This window comes from Fusarium odoratissimum (genome assembly GCF_000260195.1).
Source record: "Fusarium odoratissimum NRRL 54006 unplaced genomic scaffold supercont1.15, whole genome shotgun sequence".
Taxonomy (NCBI): Eukaryota; Fungi; Ascomycota; class Sordariomycetes; order Hypocreales; family Nectriaceae; genus Fusarium; species Fusarium odoratissimum.
Window position 1 is genome coordinate 332968 of NW_022158701.1, and position 19210 is coordinate 352177.

Sequence of the window (19210 nt, forward strand, 5' to 3'; positions counted from 1 at the left end):
GTTTCGCCATGAGTCATTGGGTTGTACTGTTTGACTCTGGGCGTCAAAAAGGTTACAAGCAGAACGCCAATCAATAGATAGACATCTTGACACTTTCTAACATCAACTAACCTCGGCCAACTACTCCAGATCCCTTAAGTGTCTGCATGTGGGTGGCACTGTGACTCCTAACCAAATTCAGGGGCAAAACTTTAACTGAGTCTGAAGACTTGTAATTTGTTCAATCCCAAATAGGGTAACGAAACGACTTTGCAGTTTAAAATAAGCTGGTTCCTTTCTTTCTTTCTAGAAGGAACCTCTCGTTTTGTGTTGAATTTGTGCTTTTGCCTTGGTTATTTGCTCGCGTTCTCATTCGTATTTGGGCTGTTAGCTTTGCAAACTTGCAGAGTTAAAGTTTCTTATGATCGTGGGCAGAGCTATTTTGAACTTCAATGTGCAATGGGCACCGCAGCTTCTGGTAAGTGAATGTCAAAGGTCTGATTGACAGCCCTGTCGAAGGATGGCTGTGTAGTCTCATCGGCCTTGAAGGCTGGAATCAGGAGTGGCGATTGACAGCTCCATCAGTTCACGGCGGCCAACAGTTGCCTTCTCAATGTTCTCATGCGGGAGTGTACTGTAAACCGATGATGAACTCTTCACATCCTATCAAAAGTATTCTCCGACGTTTTCACTCATCAGATGCCAGACTTGAAGAAGTTTAAGATGGGTAAAGTTCTATAAGGTTCCTTTTGAAAGGGTTCATTGCCTGCCACCGGTGACCCCTTCGTGCCAGTTGACAAGTAATTTCTGAACGCGCAGATAGAGTCTCAAACTTTTCAACTTTGGCTTCATCTCTTCTATCGCTCGTTCAATGCTTAATTATAACTTCACGATGTTATTCAAGCACCGTTCTATTGGATAAATGCATTATACTTAACATTCTGAGTCATCCCATGGCAGTGCCTTAAGTCTGTCGACATCCCATGGTATATACCTTTCTCCCCTCCAAACTTTTATGCTACCTATATAAATCCCCGATGTCCCCTTCTTCGCCATCTTTTACCCTTCCTTCTAATTATTCTCCAAATCCAACTTCCCAAGCTTATTCTATTTATATACAACCATCCCACCTTCATCACCCAACCACTATCAGCCCAAGACCTCACCTCCACAAGCAAACAACCATGTCTTTATCAAAGCAAGACATGAAGTATCTGGCAAACGGCAAGGTCGTTACCGAAGAGGCCCTCATTGCCATCGCGGCAGCTAAACGCGATGACTTCAAGAAATGGTGCGAAGCACGCCGGTTTCAACACTTTTTGATAAGAACTCGTCTAGGGAGCCCATCAGATCCAATGACCCTCCCACGTCTTCAAAAGTGGGCAGCTGATGAGATGTTCCATCTCAGGGTTAGTCTTTCGTCTGGGGTGCAGTGTACTCATGCTAACATCTACATGCAGAGCCTGCAAGAGAACCGGACGTATATGGACGGGAAGCTTGGTCAAGATACGACTTCCAGAGTTCACACAAATAAGAAGAACACGGCAAATGTCGAAGAAGGCCCTCACTTTATTGACGATGACCTTATCGCATTTGCTTAAAAGTCTGGATGCGTCTGTTTTTTCCCCTTTCTTCTTTTTTTTAAAGCAGCAGTTCAAGTCTGGTGGTATTAATCCTACGGTGGGATCATCATTATGTTATACGAAATTATACCAAACATTACCAATTGCTCGCAGATCACTATAGGTCTTTACATACTTGAATACATTTAAACACGGCTTCAGTCGTTATGAACCATCAAGCTCTACACGGAAAAGGTGTATTGACGTTATGACGGGGCGGGTATAGGCAAACCCCACAACCTTAATTCTGGTGTAACAATATGTGCGTATCTGCATATGAAGTCTCAAGCGCGATATGTCAGAAGCATAGTGAAATCGCCATTTGGTTGTAGGCGAAAAAAAAAATTGTCATGAACTCTTTGGGAGAGTACTGCGAAAGTAGTACTGGTCGTCAAATGCCAATGTCAGATCAGAGAGGAATACTACAAGGTCATTAACACCAAAATTGCAGATCTCTTTCGGTGATCTTCCCCAGTCAAGTACGACAAAGAAAGGCCTAGCGCCGTGACCATTACTGGCTAGAAAATAAGGGAAAAACACGCGGGAAAAAAAAAGAAAGAAAAAAAAGAAAAAAAGAAGAAAAAAATCATGCGACGGAGACAGGATTCGAACCTGCGCGGCCGAAACCAAAGCATATCGTCATTTCGAGTGCTTCACCTTAACCACTCGGTCACTCCGCCGTCATCTTCGAACTTTCTTGAGTCAATTGCGATTATATGGGAAGTTTCAACAAGTGACCACATCCGGTTCGAAATGTCCAGAAAGCCACCAGCCAGAATTCCGTTACATCCCATCACTTCTTCGTCTGAACTACCAAAGTTATTACACTTGTTTCACTTATTGTACATTGCAACATAAGACAGCAAGGCAATTCAACGCATTCTCAGAGGGTCACTATGCTGGCTAGCTACATAACTGGTTCTCCCCCTCGATATTACTTGATCTAGAGGTCCCGGTTGTCACTCTCTTCATCATTACAGCAGTAGGCCTTTTCCCCGGTCCAACAGCAGGCGCCATCACCACATTTACTGCGTCCAATCTCACGCTCCCCAGGTCCGCACTCCCCTGCGCAGTAAGGAGCTGTTCCCGACCAATAACAGCTGTCGACGCCAACTTCTTCCTTCTCCTGCACTAGGTCCTGGACTGCATCCTCGTCTTCGCAGCAGAGGGCTTTGCTGCCAGTCCAACAGCAGCTGCCATCGCCACATTGACTGCGTCCCCTCTCATGCCAGCCGGGCTCGCATTCCCCTGCACAATAAGGAGCAGTGCCCGACCATTTACAGCCGGCAACACCAACTGGTTTGTCTTGCACTCATTAGTTGAGAGTGTTACTGGATTATGCAAGTAGCTTACCGATAGCTGTTGCTGTAACTGAAACGGCAGCTGTGATAGAAACAAGGATCTTGAGAAGCATTGTAGCTCCGGTGAGTTAGGCGATTTAGTAAGTTATACCTCTGTAGGTTTCAATATAAGGGAGACAAAAGGCAAGGTTGTTATCTACTTGTGAATCTTACAGTGTATCTTCTTCCTTACTTATACCTTTCAGTCTTCTTTCTCAAAGTCGAAGATCAACACTCCGTTGTCGATCATATCATACCGTATAACTGTGGCTGGCTGAATATGACCGTCCGTGCATGTATCAGTTGCTTGGACCTCGAACGAGGCCAGCCCCGCATCGGTGAGGATCACTCAGCGAGTAGTTCTCAATTGAAGATGAGACAAAAAGCCTGAATGGCATTTGATCAGCTCTTGAACTACCTGAAGTGTTGTTAATGTCTTGTTTGGGCCGATCCAGCTGAGAGCTGAAGCCTGTCGTGAGCCTTACCTGACGTGATAACTAAACTGTCATTTCTGCCGCAGAGACACTATTTGAGAACTAGTAGGGAATCTGCCACGTCACACGGGCCGTATGCAAGAGGCCTTGGACATGAACTTGGAAACATATACATATTCCACGATGCCATGTTATTTATTCACTTTGTTCCTCTTCTACAAATCTCAATATCAGCAGCGATGGTGTTGACTTTTACCCCGCAACTTGACTGGCTGAAGCACGTGGGACAGCCAGTCACATCACTCGTTGGAGATACCCAATGAGATGACACAATTAACACAAGCCATCAAAGAGCAGTTACCACTCTTCTATGAGAGAATGGCCAAGTCAAGATGATATCTTCACATGGAATCATTGGTGTTCAATGCAACTTGGCCTGCAGTAGCTCATGCGCAATAAAATTACCCATCCTCATCATCCCCACGTGTATCCCCCCAAACCACCAACGAACTTACACCAAATGCCCCTCCAAGATCTACACTCCAACTCCACGTGCATCAAATCCGCATCGTCGTTGGATCTACGAACCCCCGATCCGCGCCGATAACGATCTTCCATTTTTGGTCACCGAGGGCAAAAATACTCACGCGAGTTATATCCGTCTTGGCTTTATTTGAATCAAGCTTAAAAGGAACCCAATGTAACTTAAACTTTTTTCTCCGGCTCCGTGGCGCTCGAACATCTCTCACAATGGTAGCTACTTCTTTGCTTGTTAAGTTGGCTTTATTGCCTTGTCTGGTTCTTGGTTCTTCTCTTGCGCCGAGGGCGAAGGAATTTGACTATGATTCCTTGACGCTTCGTGAAGTTGGGGCTCGTAACACTCTTGTAAGTCGTCCTCAATGGTTAACGGAGTGCGTTGCTAAGTGATGCAGGACTGGCGTGTTTGGCTGGAGAAAGATGGGCAGCCTATTTCCTTCTGGCACGATATTCCTCTGTACCCTGAGAAGGGCAACAATCGCATCGTGAGCTACGTTGTTGAGATTCCCCGATGGACAGACGGCAAGATTGAGACCCGCCGCGATGAGCCTCTGAGTACGACCTAACTCCTCGCATCATGTTTCCATACTGACCCATCAAAGACCCTATCTTCCATGATGACAAGAAGAAGGCCCCTCGTTTCGTTGAGAATGTCTGGCCTCACAAGTCATACCCATTCCACTATGGGTCAATTCCCCAGACTTGGGAGAGTCCCAACTTTGACCACGATTTCACTGGATACCCTGGTGATAACGATCCTATTGATCTGTTCGATATCACTGAGGCGTGAGTGTTCTTTCACGAATGAGAAAGCAAAGACTGATTTGTATATAGACCTGCCCACGTTGGACAGGTCAAGTCTGTCAAGGTGCTTGGTGGCCTTGCATTGAACGATGTAAGTCTGTTACATGGCTAGCACAAAACGATCACTAATTGTTGCATAAAGGGTGGCGAGACTGACTGGAAGGTCATTGCCATTGACACCAAGGATCCCCTTGCTGCTCTGGTCGACTGTAAGTGCCATCTTGTCTCTGACCAACACAAGCTAACATTCCCAGCCGTCGAGGACCTCGAAAAGTACCGCCCAGGTCTAGCCAAGACCTTCTACAACTGGTTCACCGTAAGCTCCCCGCCCCTTCTCCCCAAGCCCCACTAACACCAGCAGTACTACAAGGTCCCCCGCGGCGACAGTGTTCTCGAGATCGTTGGCGGCGACTACCAAAACGCCAAGTTCATGGCCAAGACCATCAAGAGCAGCCACGGCGACTGGCAAGATCTCGTGCGCGGAAAGGTTGACTCCAACGAGATCAACTACAACCAGACCAGCACCAAGAGCTACAAGAGCTATGTCAAGAGCAAGGACGCTACCAAGAAGTTCGGCATTCCTGTCAAGTCCAATGTTCTTCCTGCTGCTGAGAGACCGGCGAAGTATGATTTGTGGTATTACCTTGATAAGGACTACAAGTTGATCCAGCTTCCTAAGAACTGAAACAACGCAGCGCGACTTCGTGTTGAAAACGTATATTAGACTATTATAATTCTATAGAACATATTGAAACGTGTTTCTCGTAACTAGATGCTTCTGTCTTAATTGAACTTGACTGTCTCATAGGAGCTCTTGGCCCTGATGGTCGGGCCATACTTGAACAACACCCACGGAACTGGCAGCAAGGCCAGCGCAACAAAGGCCAGAAGGCTGCTAGCCCAGTCAATACCCAACTTCTCATACACTATTCTCGTTAGCGACTATTCTCGCAAAGATGGGCGTAGGAACTTACTCTGAATAGTGAACAGCGGAAATACTCCTGCGAAACCATACCGCGCCAGACTATTAGCACTAGCAGCGCTTGCGACAACACTCCCATGATATGTATCAGTGATGTACTGCATGGTACTAACAAACACACAAAGATTTCCCCAAGCAAATACGATCATCGATGCTGCGGGACTTGCCCAAGAAACGCCAGGTCGTGCTGTCCAAGCAAACCAGAACAGTCCAATTGGCAATCCGATACTTCCAATCATGGAAGGGTAAAGACGATGCTCGGGTGGGATCTGATGAGGGGGGTATTTCGGCGCTTGTTTTCTGTACAGGAACACGTCGCAGAGAATAACGGTGATGAGTCCGAGAAAGCAGCCGATGACGATGGAGAGGAAGACGAGACCTGACTCTTCGATGGAGAACTGGTAGACTCTTCCAAAGGTATACGGCACAGCGGCGAAGAAACTGAAAAGAGTTCCAAACTCGGCCGAAACGTACAGGCAGATGAATCCGGTGATCGGTTCGAGAAGAAGCATGCGAATAGGTCGAACAACTGCCACGAGGGCAAACATCTTGAGTCGAGCAGCCATCGGTGGCGGAGGATCAACCTTCATTCCCTTCTTCTTCATAAGTCTTTTTTTAATAACCGGATGAAACGTCTCGTGCGAGAACGCAGTGATGATCATAGCCAGTATCGAAAAGAAGACCAACGTCCACTGCGTCCACCTCCATCCCTTTCGATTCACCACAAAAGAGCCTATAACCGGTCTAAGTAGAAAGTCAGTCAGGTCCTCAGCAGTTCCATTCCAGAACTCACCCCAATCCTGGGCCCAAAAACGGCATGAGGATAAACACCGCCGATACAGGTCCTCTATTCTTCGGCGTGAACGTCTCGGACAACGTCCCCGGCGCAACAGCCAGCACAGGCGCCCAGCATAAACCCGCCATGAATCTCAGAAAGCCCAAACCTCCAATATTGTGCACGAAGCCCGCACCCATAGTAAACAGTGCGCCAAGAGGGATACTCGCTGCGTAGATAGGATAGCGACCTATGGTTTCTGATAACGGGCCGCCGATTACAGGCCCGAAGCCGAGGGCAAGGACGTAGAGTGTTAGAGGCAGGAGGGCGACTGTGCTGCTGACGTTGAATTCGATCATGAGCTCTTTGCGAGCGGGGCTCATTATTGATGTTCCGATTGATCTGAGATGTTAGATTGCATAGGTACACTTGGGATGGGGTGGACTTACGCTAGGAGACCTGCTGAGGATAGCATCACGACTTGAAGAGCTTTCTTCCATGCTGGCCAATTGAAAGGATTATGAGGACTATTATCCCAATCCAACTCATCAGTCTCAACCTGTTCTTTCGGCCTCGCAGCCTCAATCTCGCCCTCCGTCGCAGAGTCGTTCCCAAGCGACGCATCGCCCATAATACCAGTATCATCAATCTTCTCCATGATGAGGTTTGTTCAGTATAACTTGATTCAATACCTCAATTCCATTCTTGACGCTTTCCTTTATCCTCCATCCAAAACCCCGACGGATTTGTAAATCTGAATGCATTATAAATTGCGGAAATGGTGCCGCGTTGGAGATTTATGTGATTTCCCCGTCCTATTTGTATGATTACTGATCGGCTTCTCAACGCCAGTTGGTCGCGCACACCCTGTCGCTGCGAATAGCTCGGCTTTGGGATTAATGATCATAGTCGCGTCAGTAAGCTTGACCTATCAATTGTGTTGATTCTCCCGATTATAAAGCTTTGGGGCAAGTGTTTGATGTTGTATGCCTCGGTTATCCATCATGGGAAGATGGCATCATTGCATTTGCGACTTATTCAGAGTAGCCAGGCACTATTCCCGTCGGTTAATACTATCTCGAAAGGGCGTATACGACATTTCATCATCTTTCTTTCTATAGAGCTTAGAAATCACCCCCGTGCGACCATGTAAGAGTTGGTGTTGACTGGGATAGTCGCATTCGCATTGACGCAAAGATCTCAAAGTCCTATAGATCACCACCAAACAATGTATAAACAGGTAAGCGAAACTCCGACGGAGAATAGCCAGCTCAAGCTTCGATATCGCCGCATTTGGCCTTGACTCGATATAGAACTGCTCGGCAGTTGGTCATCGTTAAAGTTACAAAGCACTATCTCATAGTCGCAAGAGTAACACACTCGACAGAAGAATATCTTTCTAAGAAGAAGAGGACACCTGCATACACTTATCGAACACGATTTATCGGTAGGTAGCTGTATCATGATAATAATGAAGAACAGGGACAAGAAATACTCCCAATAGTCACATCTATCTTCACACGAAGATTTGTGAGGGTGAATGCATGTCAAGCTTCTGAGGACTCTCTGGCTTAAAGTGACAAATCAGATACCTCACCCAACCTTTTCAACTGCCCCGTACAAAGAGCTCATCTCATCTGCCATTTAGGTTCCAACCTTACTACTTACTTAATAATATCACTTTGAGCAGAATTCTGGCTTGTTGTCGGCCATTGGCAACAAACTGAACCTCTGCTAAGTCCATGACAGAGGTCTACCCTAAATCTGGGAGAATCACATTCCAAACTTATGATAACACAGAAGTTTCAAAACGCCTCTCGATTGCTTCTAACGAACTCTATTCCTCTCCTGTTTCCAAACTCAATTACATTCACGTTCAAATTGTCTTCGCTTACACACAGGGTAGCATCACCAGAGTCATCACGCAACCTGAACTTTATCATCAACGTCAAAACTCATTGTTATCCCTATTACTCATAAAGAGATCATGCCTAGCTTTCTTTCTCTCATGAACATTGAACAAACATCCAAAAAAAAGTTTCCGATTTCAGGCCATTTGTTTAACAAATCCTTAACACTCCCAAAAACACCCATGTCAAGTAAACCCCAATTGAGAGGGAGAAGAGGTATTGCCTATACCTCTCCTGGATGGTATAAGTTTTACAGTAAAATTATTAAAAAAAAAGATGATTTCAAAAGCCGTCCGTATCATGTCCGCCTTTTCTAGTACTCGGTCTCATTAAAGCATTTTCATTACTTATTTAATCCTTCTGGGCCATCAGGTCTCGCTCGGAGATGAAGAACTTTGGCTTCTCTTCCATGAATTGTTTGTGGAACATCTCTAGCAGCGCACCGGGGACCTGCTGGCCGATGACCACCTTGATGTGGTCCTTCTTGCCGGTCCAGAGATGCTTGATGAACTTTCCGTCGCAGCCAGATCGGCTCTCGGGGAAACCGTTGGCCTCGGTGCAGGGAAGATCCTTGATGTCCTTAGGGTAATCGTAGCGGATGTAGGTACCGAAGCCACCCTGGTCGGTGGGCTTTCCGGGGCGGTTCTTTCGGAACTCGACACAGTCGGGGTGCTTGCCACCCTCGTTGGGGCAGTCCTCCCACTCCTTGAGGATTTCGAAGGTCTTCTCGTTGTTCTGGAGAACGATGAAACCAGTGTTGAGGTAGACCTTGTCGAACTTGTCCATGTTGTTCTTGTGGTGAGGATCGTAGGCAAGGGCGAGAGAGTTGGTATCGGGGTGGAGCTGCCAGTAGTTCATGAGCCACTCAAAGGGCAGATCGAGGTGGTGGAAGACGGCATCGGAGTCAAGGAAGATGCAGGCCTTGTGCTTCTTGAGGATCTTGGACAGAATCGGGGGCTTCTTCCAGGAGTTGCGGCGATCCTCAAAGGGATCGGTGATGTCAACGTAGTAGTACTTGTAACCGTGGTTCTTGGCTATTGAGGGGTTAGTGACACAGAAAGGTGACTCGGTCAGGATTGTACGCACCATAGAGCCAGTGGTTCAGAACACCGAGGGACAGACCGTGGGTCTCGTCAGCGCGGTCCCAGCTCATCAGGCCAGGGGAGAAGATCTGGCCAGGCTCGTCGAAAGGTCGGTTGTCAAGATCAATAATGCAGAGGTCCTCGCCAATCATCTCAGTCCACTTGGGCTCGGCGGGGAGCTCCATGGGGAAAGCGCCGAAAGGAGCGTACTTCTTGTCGGCAGGGCTGATGCGGGCCTTCATGATGTAGTTGAAGTAGTAGTCGCCGAGCTCGGTGGAGGCGTTGGAAGGGTGGTCGGGTTTCGACATGGCGCCATGCTGCTCCGGTTGCTCGGGCTCAGTCTTCTTGGGCTCATCGTGGGTATCACCAATGATGGATGTCTCGGTGTCGGTAGCGCTATAGTGAATTCGTCAGTTTTTTCGGTCTTCGCGGAGATTAGATTACGCAAGTCAACTTACACGTCAGCGGGAGGCTCCCACTTGTCGAGATGGTTGTAGGCCAGGCTAACAAAAGCGACCAGGAAGATAACGGTGCCGGCCATAAGGACCGTCGACCGGTTTGTGCGCACTTGTCCAAACATTGTGGGCAAGCTTCAACGCTTCGACGCGTATATCTCAACGGGTTCGAAATATAAAGTCAAAAAGACGTAGGTTCAGGTAGAATGAGTGAGTGAGTGAAAGGTGCCGACAAGGACACAAGAAAGCAGAACCCAGAACCAGAATCAACCTCTCAGCGCACGCGACGTAAATAAAAAGAATTACGGGAGGTTGAAGAAGAAAGAAAGACGAACGGTGAAGAAGGAAGAAGGCGAGGAGAGGAAGGGGAAGAGAGAAGCTGAGTAGAAAAGAGGAGCCGGGTTTCTGATAAGGCCAGAAAATGAGCAGGGGGGGAACAGTGAGAGAGAGAATGGCCTTTAGGTGGGATTAAATTAAATAAAAAGCGGACAGGGGGGAGGGGGGATGAGAAGGAGGAGGAGGAGCTGGAGTGAGGGAAGCGAGTTATGGAGGCGGGAAGATGAAGGCCCGGGCGTAGGTTGCAGGTTACAGGGGCACAATTAGCGTGCGTTTGCGCTAATGGATGGGTTTAAACGTGTATTTGGGAGGGCTGAGTCCAAGTGGCGGGGCACCCTAGGGGAGGCAAGAAAACCTTAGGACCTTTATCACAAGTGACAAATATAACCAATCTAAAGACCCTCTAAACTTATACTAAGCTTACCTAAATCTTTTTGTCACTTAGAGTAGAGGTCCTAAGTCTTTTTGCCCCCCGAGGGCACCTCAAAGGCTCAACTTACCTTTCTGCGGGAGCCAATCCAACGCCAAGTGAATCAGGGGGCTTGGACTCGAAAATTGTCTCCTTTTTTTTTCTTGTCTGATACTGTCAAGGTTGGAAATGTTATCTTGCTCAATTCATGCCAGCCCCTTTAACAGTATAGTCAACCAATAGGCTCTGTTCCTATGGGTGTCAGTGAGGTAAGCCTAGATCTGTGAAAGAGTCCCCCTTTATTCTCTGCTCAAGTGCGTCATCACGTTATCCAATCCAATGTAACAAGCCAGTTAATCTAGGTTGGAGAATTGAGTTTATAAGGCTTGCATCTCACTGCTGATCTATCAGCATCATCAACGCTGCCAACCACTGTTAAGAAAGGTTAGCATAGCGAAAGAACCAACAATATTGATCTCAACTCCCATATTCTTTCTCCCCCCTGCAGAATGCATCTCGATCAACTCATTGAATGGCATTCTCCCTTCGGGGAGCCGCTTGCATGGTTATCCATGCAGTGATCTAGCCAATCAAACAATAGCTTATCTGCAACGTCTCGCTAGGCGGAAATTTGGCTTGGCTTGTAATTTTGAATAGAAGTAGAAAAAATCGCCCCTCGCATTGAATTCCTCCAAGGACAATGGCCGAGGTCATGGTTTGTTCAGCGGAGAACCCTTACCGTTGAGAGGAATGGTGTTATACTCCCTTGCAAAGATTATCGATGTTTGGCGGTGCTGGGAGGTATTTAGACTTGATCTCCCTGCTGAAGAGCTGAGACAGAGTGTTTATATGAGAGACAAGACAGTCCCTTGAATATGCATGTCTTGCAATATCGTGGATACTTTCTACAACTGTTGAGTTTTCGAGATAGACGAGGTATTGTATATTGACTTGGGTCTAATGGTTCATACGTACAAACAAACGCACGGCTGGCAGAACGAACCTGAACCTGGACAAACGACCTGTCACTGATAATATTGGTCTTTATTTTATCTCCAGACTCCACCGACTCGGCCCTCCTCCACCGCATTCCTCCTCAGCCCCAAACCAACGATTCCCGACGGGAATTAACAGCATTTGAATGGCCATGTTTCGTCTCATCCTGATGAGTCTGTCTTTGACTCAACTCTTGAGAACCCTTCAGCTATTATTACTACGTAGCATGTACTGTGCTGTATGTACAGTATTATTTTGATCAACGCCCTCACAAGGATGAAACTTGCCAAGCCGGTCAGCGCTAGGCCGTTATCCGTTGATGTGCTTATCCTTCTCTTGGCGACGTCGTATCTCTGCACCTCAGCTTCGTATGAAAGAGCAACGAGCAACGTAGCAGACATCGCGTGATATTATCGATGATGCCCTATTCTCCGGTGTCACTCTCGTGCCGGTCTTCCCGTCAGCCCATCTGCCGGGCCATGATCTAAAGATGGAAACTTCCAGCCGTGATTCCAATCAGATGTCCTGTAACTCATGCATACGCATTTCATTGGTGAATTTTTATAACCTTTTTACGAAACGTAACATTTTTAAAATATAACCTTCTTCAAAAAGTCTATCGCCCGTGACCGCTAAACAGAGAAAAATGCCCCGCCCCGTCGCGACAAAAGATCCAGATTTTTTAATTTGCCCATCTCTCGCAATTTAACGTCGCCTTACAAGGGACGTCCCAGGACTGTTTCCGATTTATTGGTCATGGCTCCCTGTCGCTTGTCCACTCTCTGTAAGCTGTAAGCTGACAGTGACAGTATTACTGGGGGGCCTTTTTAGTATAAAAACTTATCTTGAAGCCCCTGAATCGTTCGAGAACAGAGTCTTTTGAACTCTCCTCGCTCGGGTTCAGGTGGGATATCGCTTATCGACAATGAGATCAGTGACCATGACATGGATGAAAGAAAATGTATTCGCTTATTACGCATGTTTCTCCAGGTTACGCGTCGAGCTCACGTCAACGAGGCGATAGACACGTAATGAATGTAACAGAATCTCTATACCAAATGCCGACCGATATCTACAAACTCGCTCTACCCAACGCTGAAAAACGCCTGACGAACCCAACAATCATTGACCTTGTGCAGAAATACGACGGCACCAATCCCTTCCATGCGCCACTTGATAATTACAAAGCTTCGTCTCCATCACGATACTGATGAGTCCAGCGATAGAGATTCCACCGCTATCACTGACAGTCGTTGCTCCAAGACTAAATTCTCTATCCTCGGGTGGCACATTCTCCATGATCTCGGCGAAGCAGTTGACGTAGACACCTCCACCTAGCAAACCTTCCCAAAATATTATGATAAAGACGATGTAGACTGATGGAAGGAAGAAGTATACGGCGTGGAATGTGAGAAGTACAAGGTTTGCAACTTGCAGCATCGATGGGAGGTATAAATGGTGGATACGTAGAAATGGCGTAGATGATCGGGAGATAAAGACGCCGAGTTGGTAGAGGAACCCGTACATGGGGTAGAAATCTCGAAACTCATCGAACGGCGACTCGTCCAGAGGGAATAGCAATGTGGGTGCAACTCCTTGGTTGATCGTGTACTCGGCCACGTACACCAGAAGCAGCGGGAGCATGTATGGGACAAACAACACCTTCACTTTCTTCAACCTGTCTCGCATCGTGAGTGTGTCTTGCGTATTATGCGCAGAGTATGCAGTCGCCGCGACAGAAGGCCCAGGAGCCAAGAGCGCCGACGAAGCAGTTCCTTGATCCATGTGGTTCACATCCTCATCCTCGAGATCCGGGATCGCATCGTAGTCCTTTCGAGTCGTGCCCTCCCTCAGAGGTCCAAGCGGCAATATCACGAAGAAGCTGATAAACATAATCGCAGGGAAACACGCCGAGATTAGCAAACTGCTACGCACGCTCAATCCCCACCAGTCCGTAAACATCACGTAGAGGCCTGCACCGACCAAACCTGCAGCACCAGTCCCAGACCCCCAGCCGGCGAGGCTCATCGGGCCGTAGAAGTGCGTCAAGCCAAGGAAGCTCAACTCACCGCCGCCAGCGCTTATACTCGCCAGGACAACACCGACGAGCTTGATCGTGACGGACTGCGTGCGCGGTGTCAGGGCTACCATGAGCATGCCAACCACAGAAAGCACTATGAATATAAGGACTCGCATGCGATACGGTATTCGGTGGATAAAGTACGGTGCGATCAACTTGGTGAGGAACGAAGGAACGACATCGGCGAGGAGGACGACGCCTTTGGGGATGGAACCGACGAGGTCTTGGGCGGCGGAGAGGATGATCACGTAGAGGACATTATTGATGAGGCCTGGCGCGACTGTTAGTTACAAGTCGAGGAGATTTGGGGTGAAGTCGTACCAAAAAGCCAAAAGGCTACAATCACCTTCGTATCATGATGGCCCATCATGGCTGCAGCTCTCGCTTTGTACACAGCCCAAGATGACGAAGGCGCGCCTGGCATAGGGAGCAATCCAGAGGCAGACGGTGAGAGACCGGACATGGCGGCGACAATCAGCACTCTTGTATGAGCCTTGATAACACACACGACATCACGTCTTGCGAGGAAAGGTTGAGGTTGTAATTGTAATGTTGCTGATAGGAAGTCGTCGAGGTTTCACATTTAGCGGCTGGTCACGAGATAAAGGCCAAGGCCTCATGACGTTGATCATGCTTTAAATGATGGCGGCTCTAGCGGGAGCCACAGTGGGGGCTATTTTATTCACCTCAGCTTCACCTCAACTTATACAGAGATCACGATGCGACAGAAGCACAAATAATGTGGTCGTAAATCATGGCGGTTCAAATTATGAACATATCATATCATACAGGCGCCCGCTATTAACCCATCCGTACCATTCCATCCATTCCATTCCATTTTTGTTTCGTTCAAGGTCGCTCAGCTTCTCGGCTAGCCTCAATCACGCTCTCGGGAGCAATGTTACCCTCAGCAGAGATGCTGTCAGGAACACTCTCAGGCTGGTAGTAATCCTCGCCCTTGAACTGAGAGCCACCAGGGCCGGGAGGGTTGCGGCCCACGTTGGCGCGCTGTGCTTCCTGGCCCTTTGAGGCGAGATCGTCAGTGGCTCCGAGGCCGGAGGTCTTCTTGACGTTGGCGCCGACAACATCGTTGTCGTTGTAACCGCCGCGCTCGTCGTTGGCCTTGGAGAGCTTGTCGAGAGGGCCGCCCTCGCCCTCGTAGTGCTGACCACGGGTTTGTCTGCAAGAGTTAGATGGTGAAAAAGTGATGTTTGGGCGGATGATGCTTACCGGCCCTTGTCGTCGACGATGCCACCCTCGCTGGGGGGAATGCGCTTGTTGTAGCCAGCGTTTGTGCTCAGCTCATCGCCAAACTCAACCTGAGCGCTCTCAAACTTGTTCTCAGCATGGGGGTTAACACCAGCGCCCTCAACATCCTGAGGACGGGCGTTGCCGGTCTTGGCCTGGTAGGTGTTGAGGTCCATCTCGGCCTCCTTGGCGATCTGCTCGTAGTTGGTCATTTTGAAGTGAATTTGTTTGTGACGAAGTAAAAAAGAAATTTGTTTAAGTTGCTATGATGAGATTGTAATGAAGATAAAATCTTTGTTACTTGAGATCTCTCTTATTTGTAGTGGTGAAGAGGCAACAGTGATGTCATTCATATGAAATCATATCCTTCACTCGATGATTTCATCGCGACGATTGAATTGTGGGAACTGAGTGAGCACAAACCGCCTCTGACCCATTTTGATGGAGACGGAGAGATCGTAGACCTTGAAAAGAATGAGTTATGCCTGCAAATCGAGATCTATCGTGAAGGGTGCTCATACGACATCGCCTTGGCAGACTGTGCTTATCCAGGTGCACACCAGGAACCCGAGCGATCTCCGGAGAAAGAAATGCAACTTGACTCATTAATGTTGGGCAGTAGATTTGTTCAATACCACACTATCATATTCCCCAAACCCTCTTCGTATAACAAACGATGCTCGTTACAGGTTGAAAGAAAGAGGTATCAGTAAGGTGCTTAAAAGAGATCGGCTGATAGTACCTTCGGATAACAAGTGGACATCACCTCTAGAGCTCAAGGTGATGTTAAGATATATACCGGTACATATTCATGGTTTTAGTGTCTTCTACAGACCACCAGAGCTAACTAGACACTCGTGAACATCTCTCGCGTAATGCCATTGCTATCACACATAGCCCTGAAAATGCCCCCTTGTTCCCATAACTCCAACGGCGGCCCCAGCTCAACAATCTTGCCCTTATCCATGACACACCCGATCGTACTATAATACGGTACGAAGACGATGCGCAATAGCAATCAGTGTCTTCTCTCCCAAGCCAGTCGCTAGTGTCTCTTGCACGACTGCATCGGTCTCAGGATCAACGCTGCTCGTCCCTTCGTCCACCAGCACGATACGCGTGTTGCAAAGAAGTGCTCGAGCAAGCACAATCAGCTATCGCTGTCCGAAATTACTATCTGTCAGCTTGATTATTTGGCAAGGAAGACGTGAAACATAAATTACATAGTAGAAGTAGGCGACGATGAGGGTGTAGGAGCCCAAAAGTGCAGCTACATTGATTAGCAGCTGCTGCACAGCAACGACCAGATTGTTGTCCAGCGCATCAGTGTCTATTGTAAAACGATATATGATGCGACCAAGAGAAGTCGTGTCGAAGAAGGACATGGGGGCTCTTAGAGCCTGCCAAAGCGCATTCTTTGACATGACCTGGCTCGACTTGATACAGACCAAGTAGAATGAGCGAAGACGAGAACACTAGCACGCATTGTGCGAGACCCAGGCCTGAGTATATACCGATATAATTCGTGATCGTCACCAAAACTCCTCGAGCTTTATTTATATCAAGGCAGGAAATCCTACGTTCTGACCGCGGGTAAGGCCGTACTTGTTGTCCACCCACCACGAGAGCCACAAGCCTCCCAAAATGCTTGAGGATGGGAAAAGGAGCTGTCCAACTACCATTGCAAGGTCATTCCACTGGGACCCAGAAGCCCGCAACCACGAAACATATAGAGAGAAGGGGACGCTATCAACGATCTTGGCCTCTTCCTGCATCAAGACCTCGGCTTTCGTCGTTGTGTTATCGAGGCCGACAGAACCACCCTTCTTGCCTTCATCAATGCTGTCCGCCTCTTTTTGTTAATGCCCCCCCAACTGCGACCAAACTGGCGAAGGCAGGGTGAGACTCCGCCAGTTCTTCATAGGTGCCAATGGCCTCGATACGTCCGTCGACCATTCAGATGATCCTGTCAAGCCGGCACAGTAGATGCAGGTGATGTGTTGCTAGGGACCGGCATTGTCCTTGAGCAAACCGCAGATAACCTCGTTAAAGATATGTGTACCTACGTGCACATCAACAGCTGAAAGCGGATCGTCGAGTAGTACGATGCCAGCGTCAGAGTATATCGCGCAGGCGATGTTAATGCGTTGCTTTTGCCCCCACGACAGGGTTACACCTCTCTCACCAATCTCTGTCATATCGCCATGTGGCAGGAGTTCAAAGTCCGGCAACAGAGCGCAGGCGTGTACCACATCGGAATAAAACTGCTGGTTGAATGGCTTTCCAAACGTGATGTTGTCTCGCACGCTGGCATTTTGAATCCAAGCATACTGGGCGCAGTACGCCCTGTCAGCGGCAAACTGCAAAATGCCCCCAGTCTGCCTTATATCTCCTGCAAGAGCACTAAGAAGGGGCGTCTTGCCGGATCTAACGCTTCCGATGATACCGGCCAGCTCGCCTTTCTGGCATACCAAGGAGATAGCGTTCAGCGAGAACGGCACGTCACTATCCTGGACTGGGCGGACTTCTGTACCCGAAGTTTGGATCCCCTTCTTTTCATGTCCCGCTCGTTGTCTTCTCATAGCTCTCGACATGCGATTCTTCTTCTCTTCATCCTTTCGTGATTTACCCTCCTCGTTCGCTGGTAGGCTCTCCCACGTGAAGGATGCATTGCTGAGTTTGACAGCTGGAGCAAGAGTGATGTCTGGAACTGTCTGCACTTGTACTTCTTCAGCAAGCAGGAAGTCCTCGATCCTCTTGATCGATTGGAATGCGTCGGCAGCAAGGCTCAAGGATACGGGCAACCAATTCCTCGGGACGCGCAGCACGTACAGCATCGCCAAGGACGAAGATACAACCGCTGGATCAAGACTGCCATTCACAGCCGCGTACACAATGAACGTGATCATGATGGCAAGCACATGTAGAAACTGGGCGAGGGCTCCCACGGCGCACCCGATCAGGTGCATTATGCGCAATGCTCAGGTTTCAGAAGCTCGAATGTTTCCCAGGCGGTCCTGGAAGAATCCTTCCCAGCCAAAGTACTTTGCAAAGCGGATACTCTGAAGGGTCTCTTGCGTAAGTGTGACACGCTGGTCAGTGACTATGTTGATACGATTTCGGCTTGCCACCAGCGGTCTCGTCGCGTATGTCACTAGGGGCGGTGTCATTGGAGACCAGGCTCATCACACGTCCGTTGGACCAGCCTTTCTCATGTACCCGACTGGGAATACCATCGTATGGACCCGAACCGTCACTCCCTGTTTGACCTCCAGCCTTGGCCCTATTAGAAAGTCTCAGTGACTTACTGAACGTCATGGCTATCAAAACGCTGCGTGTCTGCCCACTAAGTAACATGCCCTGATAATAAAACTGGCTCGAGGCGAAAGTCTGAAGCATCTGCAAAACCGCAATACCGAGGACATATCCTATGCCAGCTGCTACTGGCGTGGAGCCGCGAGTGTCGTGTCCGTCAGGGTAGACATGTTGAACCCACTCAATAAGGAATCGCAGCGTGAAGGGCGTCATCACCTGCGGAGTCGACACAACGAACTGACTGACAGCGCCGAGCCAGAAGCCAAATTTGAAGACCTCGTAGAGTGCCCATAGGAGGGGAAGTCGGTTGCGAGCCAATACTCGTTTTCGAAAAGCGGCATGAAGACTCGGCTGGAGCGTATCCATCAGCCTTGCGTCTGTCACTGTCCAGATATCATTGCGTTCGAGGTGGCGCCGGTATCCGATCTACACCATAAATTCTCACGGTCAGCACGTAGCAACATCATAGGTACAGCACAGATAGGCATAGTCTCACAGTCATGAGCGGGCTGATCCAAGCAAACCAAAGTTTGCTCAAGAAACCTGCATCTTGTTCCGCAGTCACCTCCCTCTTCACAGGAAGGTCAGGGACATGGTGTTGGCCGAATGGCCTCAGCCACAGAGAGCGCATCCGTAGGACTGATGCGCACAAGGTCTGTAGATATTACGACCACAGGGAACGGTCGCAATGGATGGGAGAACAGGTGACAGCAACAATATCCGCAAGGGCTCCAATTGAGACTGACTTTGACACTTTACCTATATGGCACAATGCCACCATCACGTCGCGTATGTTTGCGACCAAGTTTTTCACGTGCCCTTCTGCACAGGAATCAAAGCCCAACGAGACATCGCTCATAAGTTCCATCGTTGGTCGTACGCTCGCCCTGATTGGGAGGTAATGCT

General features: G+C 48.5%; 9 protein-coding genes and 1 non-coding gene across 12 annotated transcripts; 2 read left to right on the plus strand and 8 right to left on the minus strand.

Moving 5' to 3' along the window:
* Window positions 1-1163: 1163 nt before the first annotated feature.
* On the plus strand, window positions 1164-1580 carry FOIG_09313 (uncharacterized protein; the record flags this gene model as incomplete). Its single annotated transcript, XM_031209552.1, has 2 exons — window positions 1164-1388; window positions 1440-1580. The coding sequence occupies 2 exons, from the start codon at window positions 1164-1166 to the stop codon at window positions 1578-1580; spliced, it is 366 nt and encodes a 121-aa protein (XP_031060639.1).
* A 612-nt stretch (window positions 1581-2192) lies between these two features.
* Window positions 2193-2281, minus strand: FOIG_09314. Its single transcript has one exon. It is a non-coding gene; the product is annotated as a tRNA-Ser (tRNA).
* Window positions 2282-2458: 177 nt separating this feature from the next.
* Window positions 2459-3639, minus strand: FOIG_09315 (uncharacterized protein). 3 transcript variants are annotated; one of them, XM_031209555.1, is made up of 4 exons: window positions 3427-3639; window positions 3116-3359; window positions 2955-3053; window positions 2459-2906 (listed from the first exon to the last, which is right to left on the minus strand). In XM_031209555.1, the coding sequence occupies exons 3-4, from the start codon at window positions 3013-3015 to the stop codon at window positions 2545-2547; spliced, it is 423 nt and encodes a 140-aa protein (XP_031060642.1). In that variant the 5' UTR covers window positions 3016-3053; window positions 3116-3359; window positions 3427-3639; the 3' UTR covers window positions 2459-2544. The 3 variants fall into 3 exon arrangements, with proteins under 3 accessions (XP_031060642.1, XP_031060641.1, XP_031060640.1); XM_031209554.1 differs by having other exon boundaries at window positions 3103-3359; XM_031209553.1 differs by having other exon boundaries at window positions 2955-3359.
* Window positions 3640-3957: 318 nt separating this feature from the next.
* Window positions 3958-5488, plus strand: FOIG_09316 (inorganic pyrophosphatase). The gene is made up of 7 exons (XM_031209556.1): window positions 3958-4260; window positions 4308-4467; window positions 4515-4698; window positions 4747-4807; window positions 4859-4925; window positions 4971-5032; window positions 5078-5488. The coding sequence occupies exons 1-7, from the start codon at window positions 4126-4128 to the stop codon at window positions 5399-5401; spliced, it is 993 nt and encodes a 330-aa protein (XP_031060643.1). The 5' UTR covers window positions 3958-4125; the 3' UTR covers window positions 5402-5488.
* An 11-nt stretch (window positions 5489-5499) lies between these two features.
* On the minus strand, window positions 5500-7215 carry FOIG_09317 (uncharacterized protein; the record flags this gene model as incomplete). The annotated part of the gene is made up of 4 exons (XM_031209557.1): window positions 6923-7215; window positions 6492-6875; window positions 5691-6442; window positions 5500-5642 (listed from the first exon to the last, which is right to left on the minus strand). Exons 1-4 carry the CDS (start codon window positions 7129-7131, stop codon window positions 5500-5502), a joined length of 1488 nt encoding a protein of 495 aa, XP_031060644.1. The 5' UTR covers window positions 7132-7215.
* Window positions 7216-8402: 1187 nt separating this feature from the next.
* Window positions 8403-10438, minus strand: FOIG_09318 (uncharacterized protein). Its single transcript, XM_031209558.1, has 3 exons — window positions 9924-10438; window positions 9470-9861; window positions 8403-9417 (listed from the first exon to the last, which is right to left on the minus strand). The coding sequence occupies exons 1-3, from the start codon at window positions 10043-10045 to the stop codon at window positions 8735-8737; spliced, it is 1197 nt and encodes a 398-aa protein (XP_031060645.1). The 5' UTR covers window positions 10046-10438; the 3' UTR covers window positions 8403-8734.
* A 2018-nt stretch (window positions 10439-12456) lies between these two features.
* On the minus strand, window positions 12457-14340 carry FOIG_09319 (protein BTN1). Its single transcript, XM_031209559.1, has 2 exons — window positions 14063-14340; window positions 12457-14012 (listed from the first exon to the last, which is right to left on the minus strand). Exons 1-2 carry the CDS (start codon window positions 14202-14204, stop codon window positions 12784-12786), a joined length of 1371 nt encoding a protein of 456 aa, XP_031060646.1. The 5' UTR covers window positions 14205-14340; the 3' UTR covers window positions 12457-12783.
* A 132-nt stretch (window positions 14341-14472) lies between these two features.
* On the minus strand, window positions 14473-15470 carry FOIG_09320 (uncharacterized protein). Its single transcript, XM_031209560.1, has 2 exons — window positions 14972-15470; window positions 14473-14921 (listed from the first exon to the last, which is right to left on the minus strand). Exons 1-2 carry the CDS (start codon window positions 15199-15201, stop codon window positions 14591-14593), a joined length of 561 nt encoding a protein of 186 aa, XP_031060647.1. The 5' UTR covers window positions 15202-15470; the 3' UTR covers window positions 14473-14590.
* A 1522-nt stretch (window positions 15471-16992) lies between these two features.
* On the minus strand, window positions 16993-17958 carry FOIG_09321 (uncharacterized protein; the record flags this gene model as incomplete). Its single annotated transcript, XM_031209561.1, has 1 exon — window positions 16993-17958. One exon carries the CDS (start codon window positions 17956-17958, stop codon window positions 16993-16995), a length of 966 nt encoding a protein of 321 aa, XP_031060648.1.
* A 127-nt stretch (window positions 17959-18085) lies between these two features.
* Window positions 18086-18935, minus strand: FOIG_09322 (uncharacterized protein; the record flags this gene model as incomplete). The annotated part of the gene is made up of 2 exons (XM_031209562.1): window positions 18086-18730; window positions 18783-18935. The coding sequence occupies 2 exons, from the start codon at window positions 18933-18935 to the stop codon at window positions 18086-18088; spliced, it is 798 nt and encodes a 265-aa protein (XP_031060649.1).
* Window positions 18936-19210: the final 275 nt, after the last annotated feature.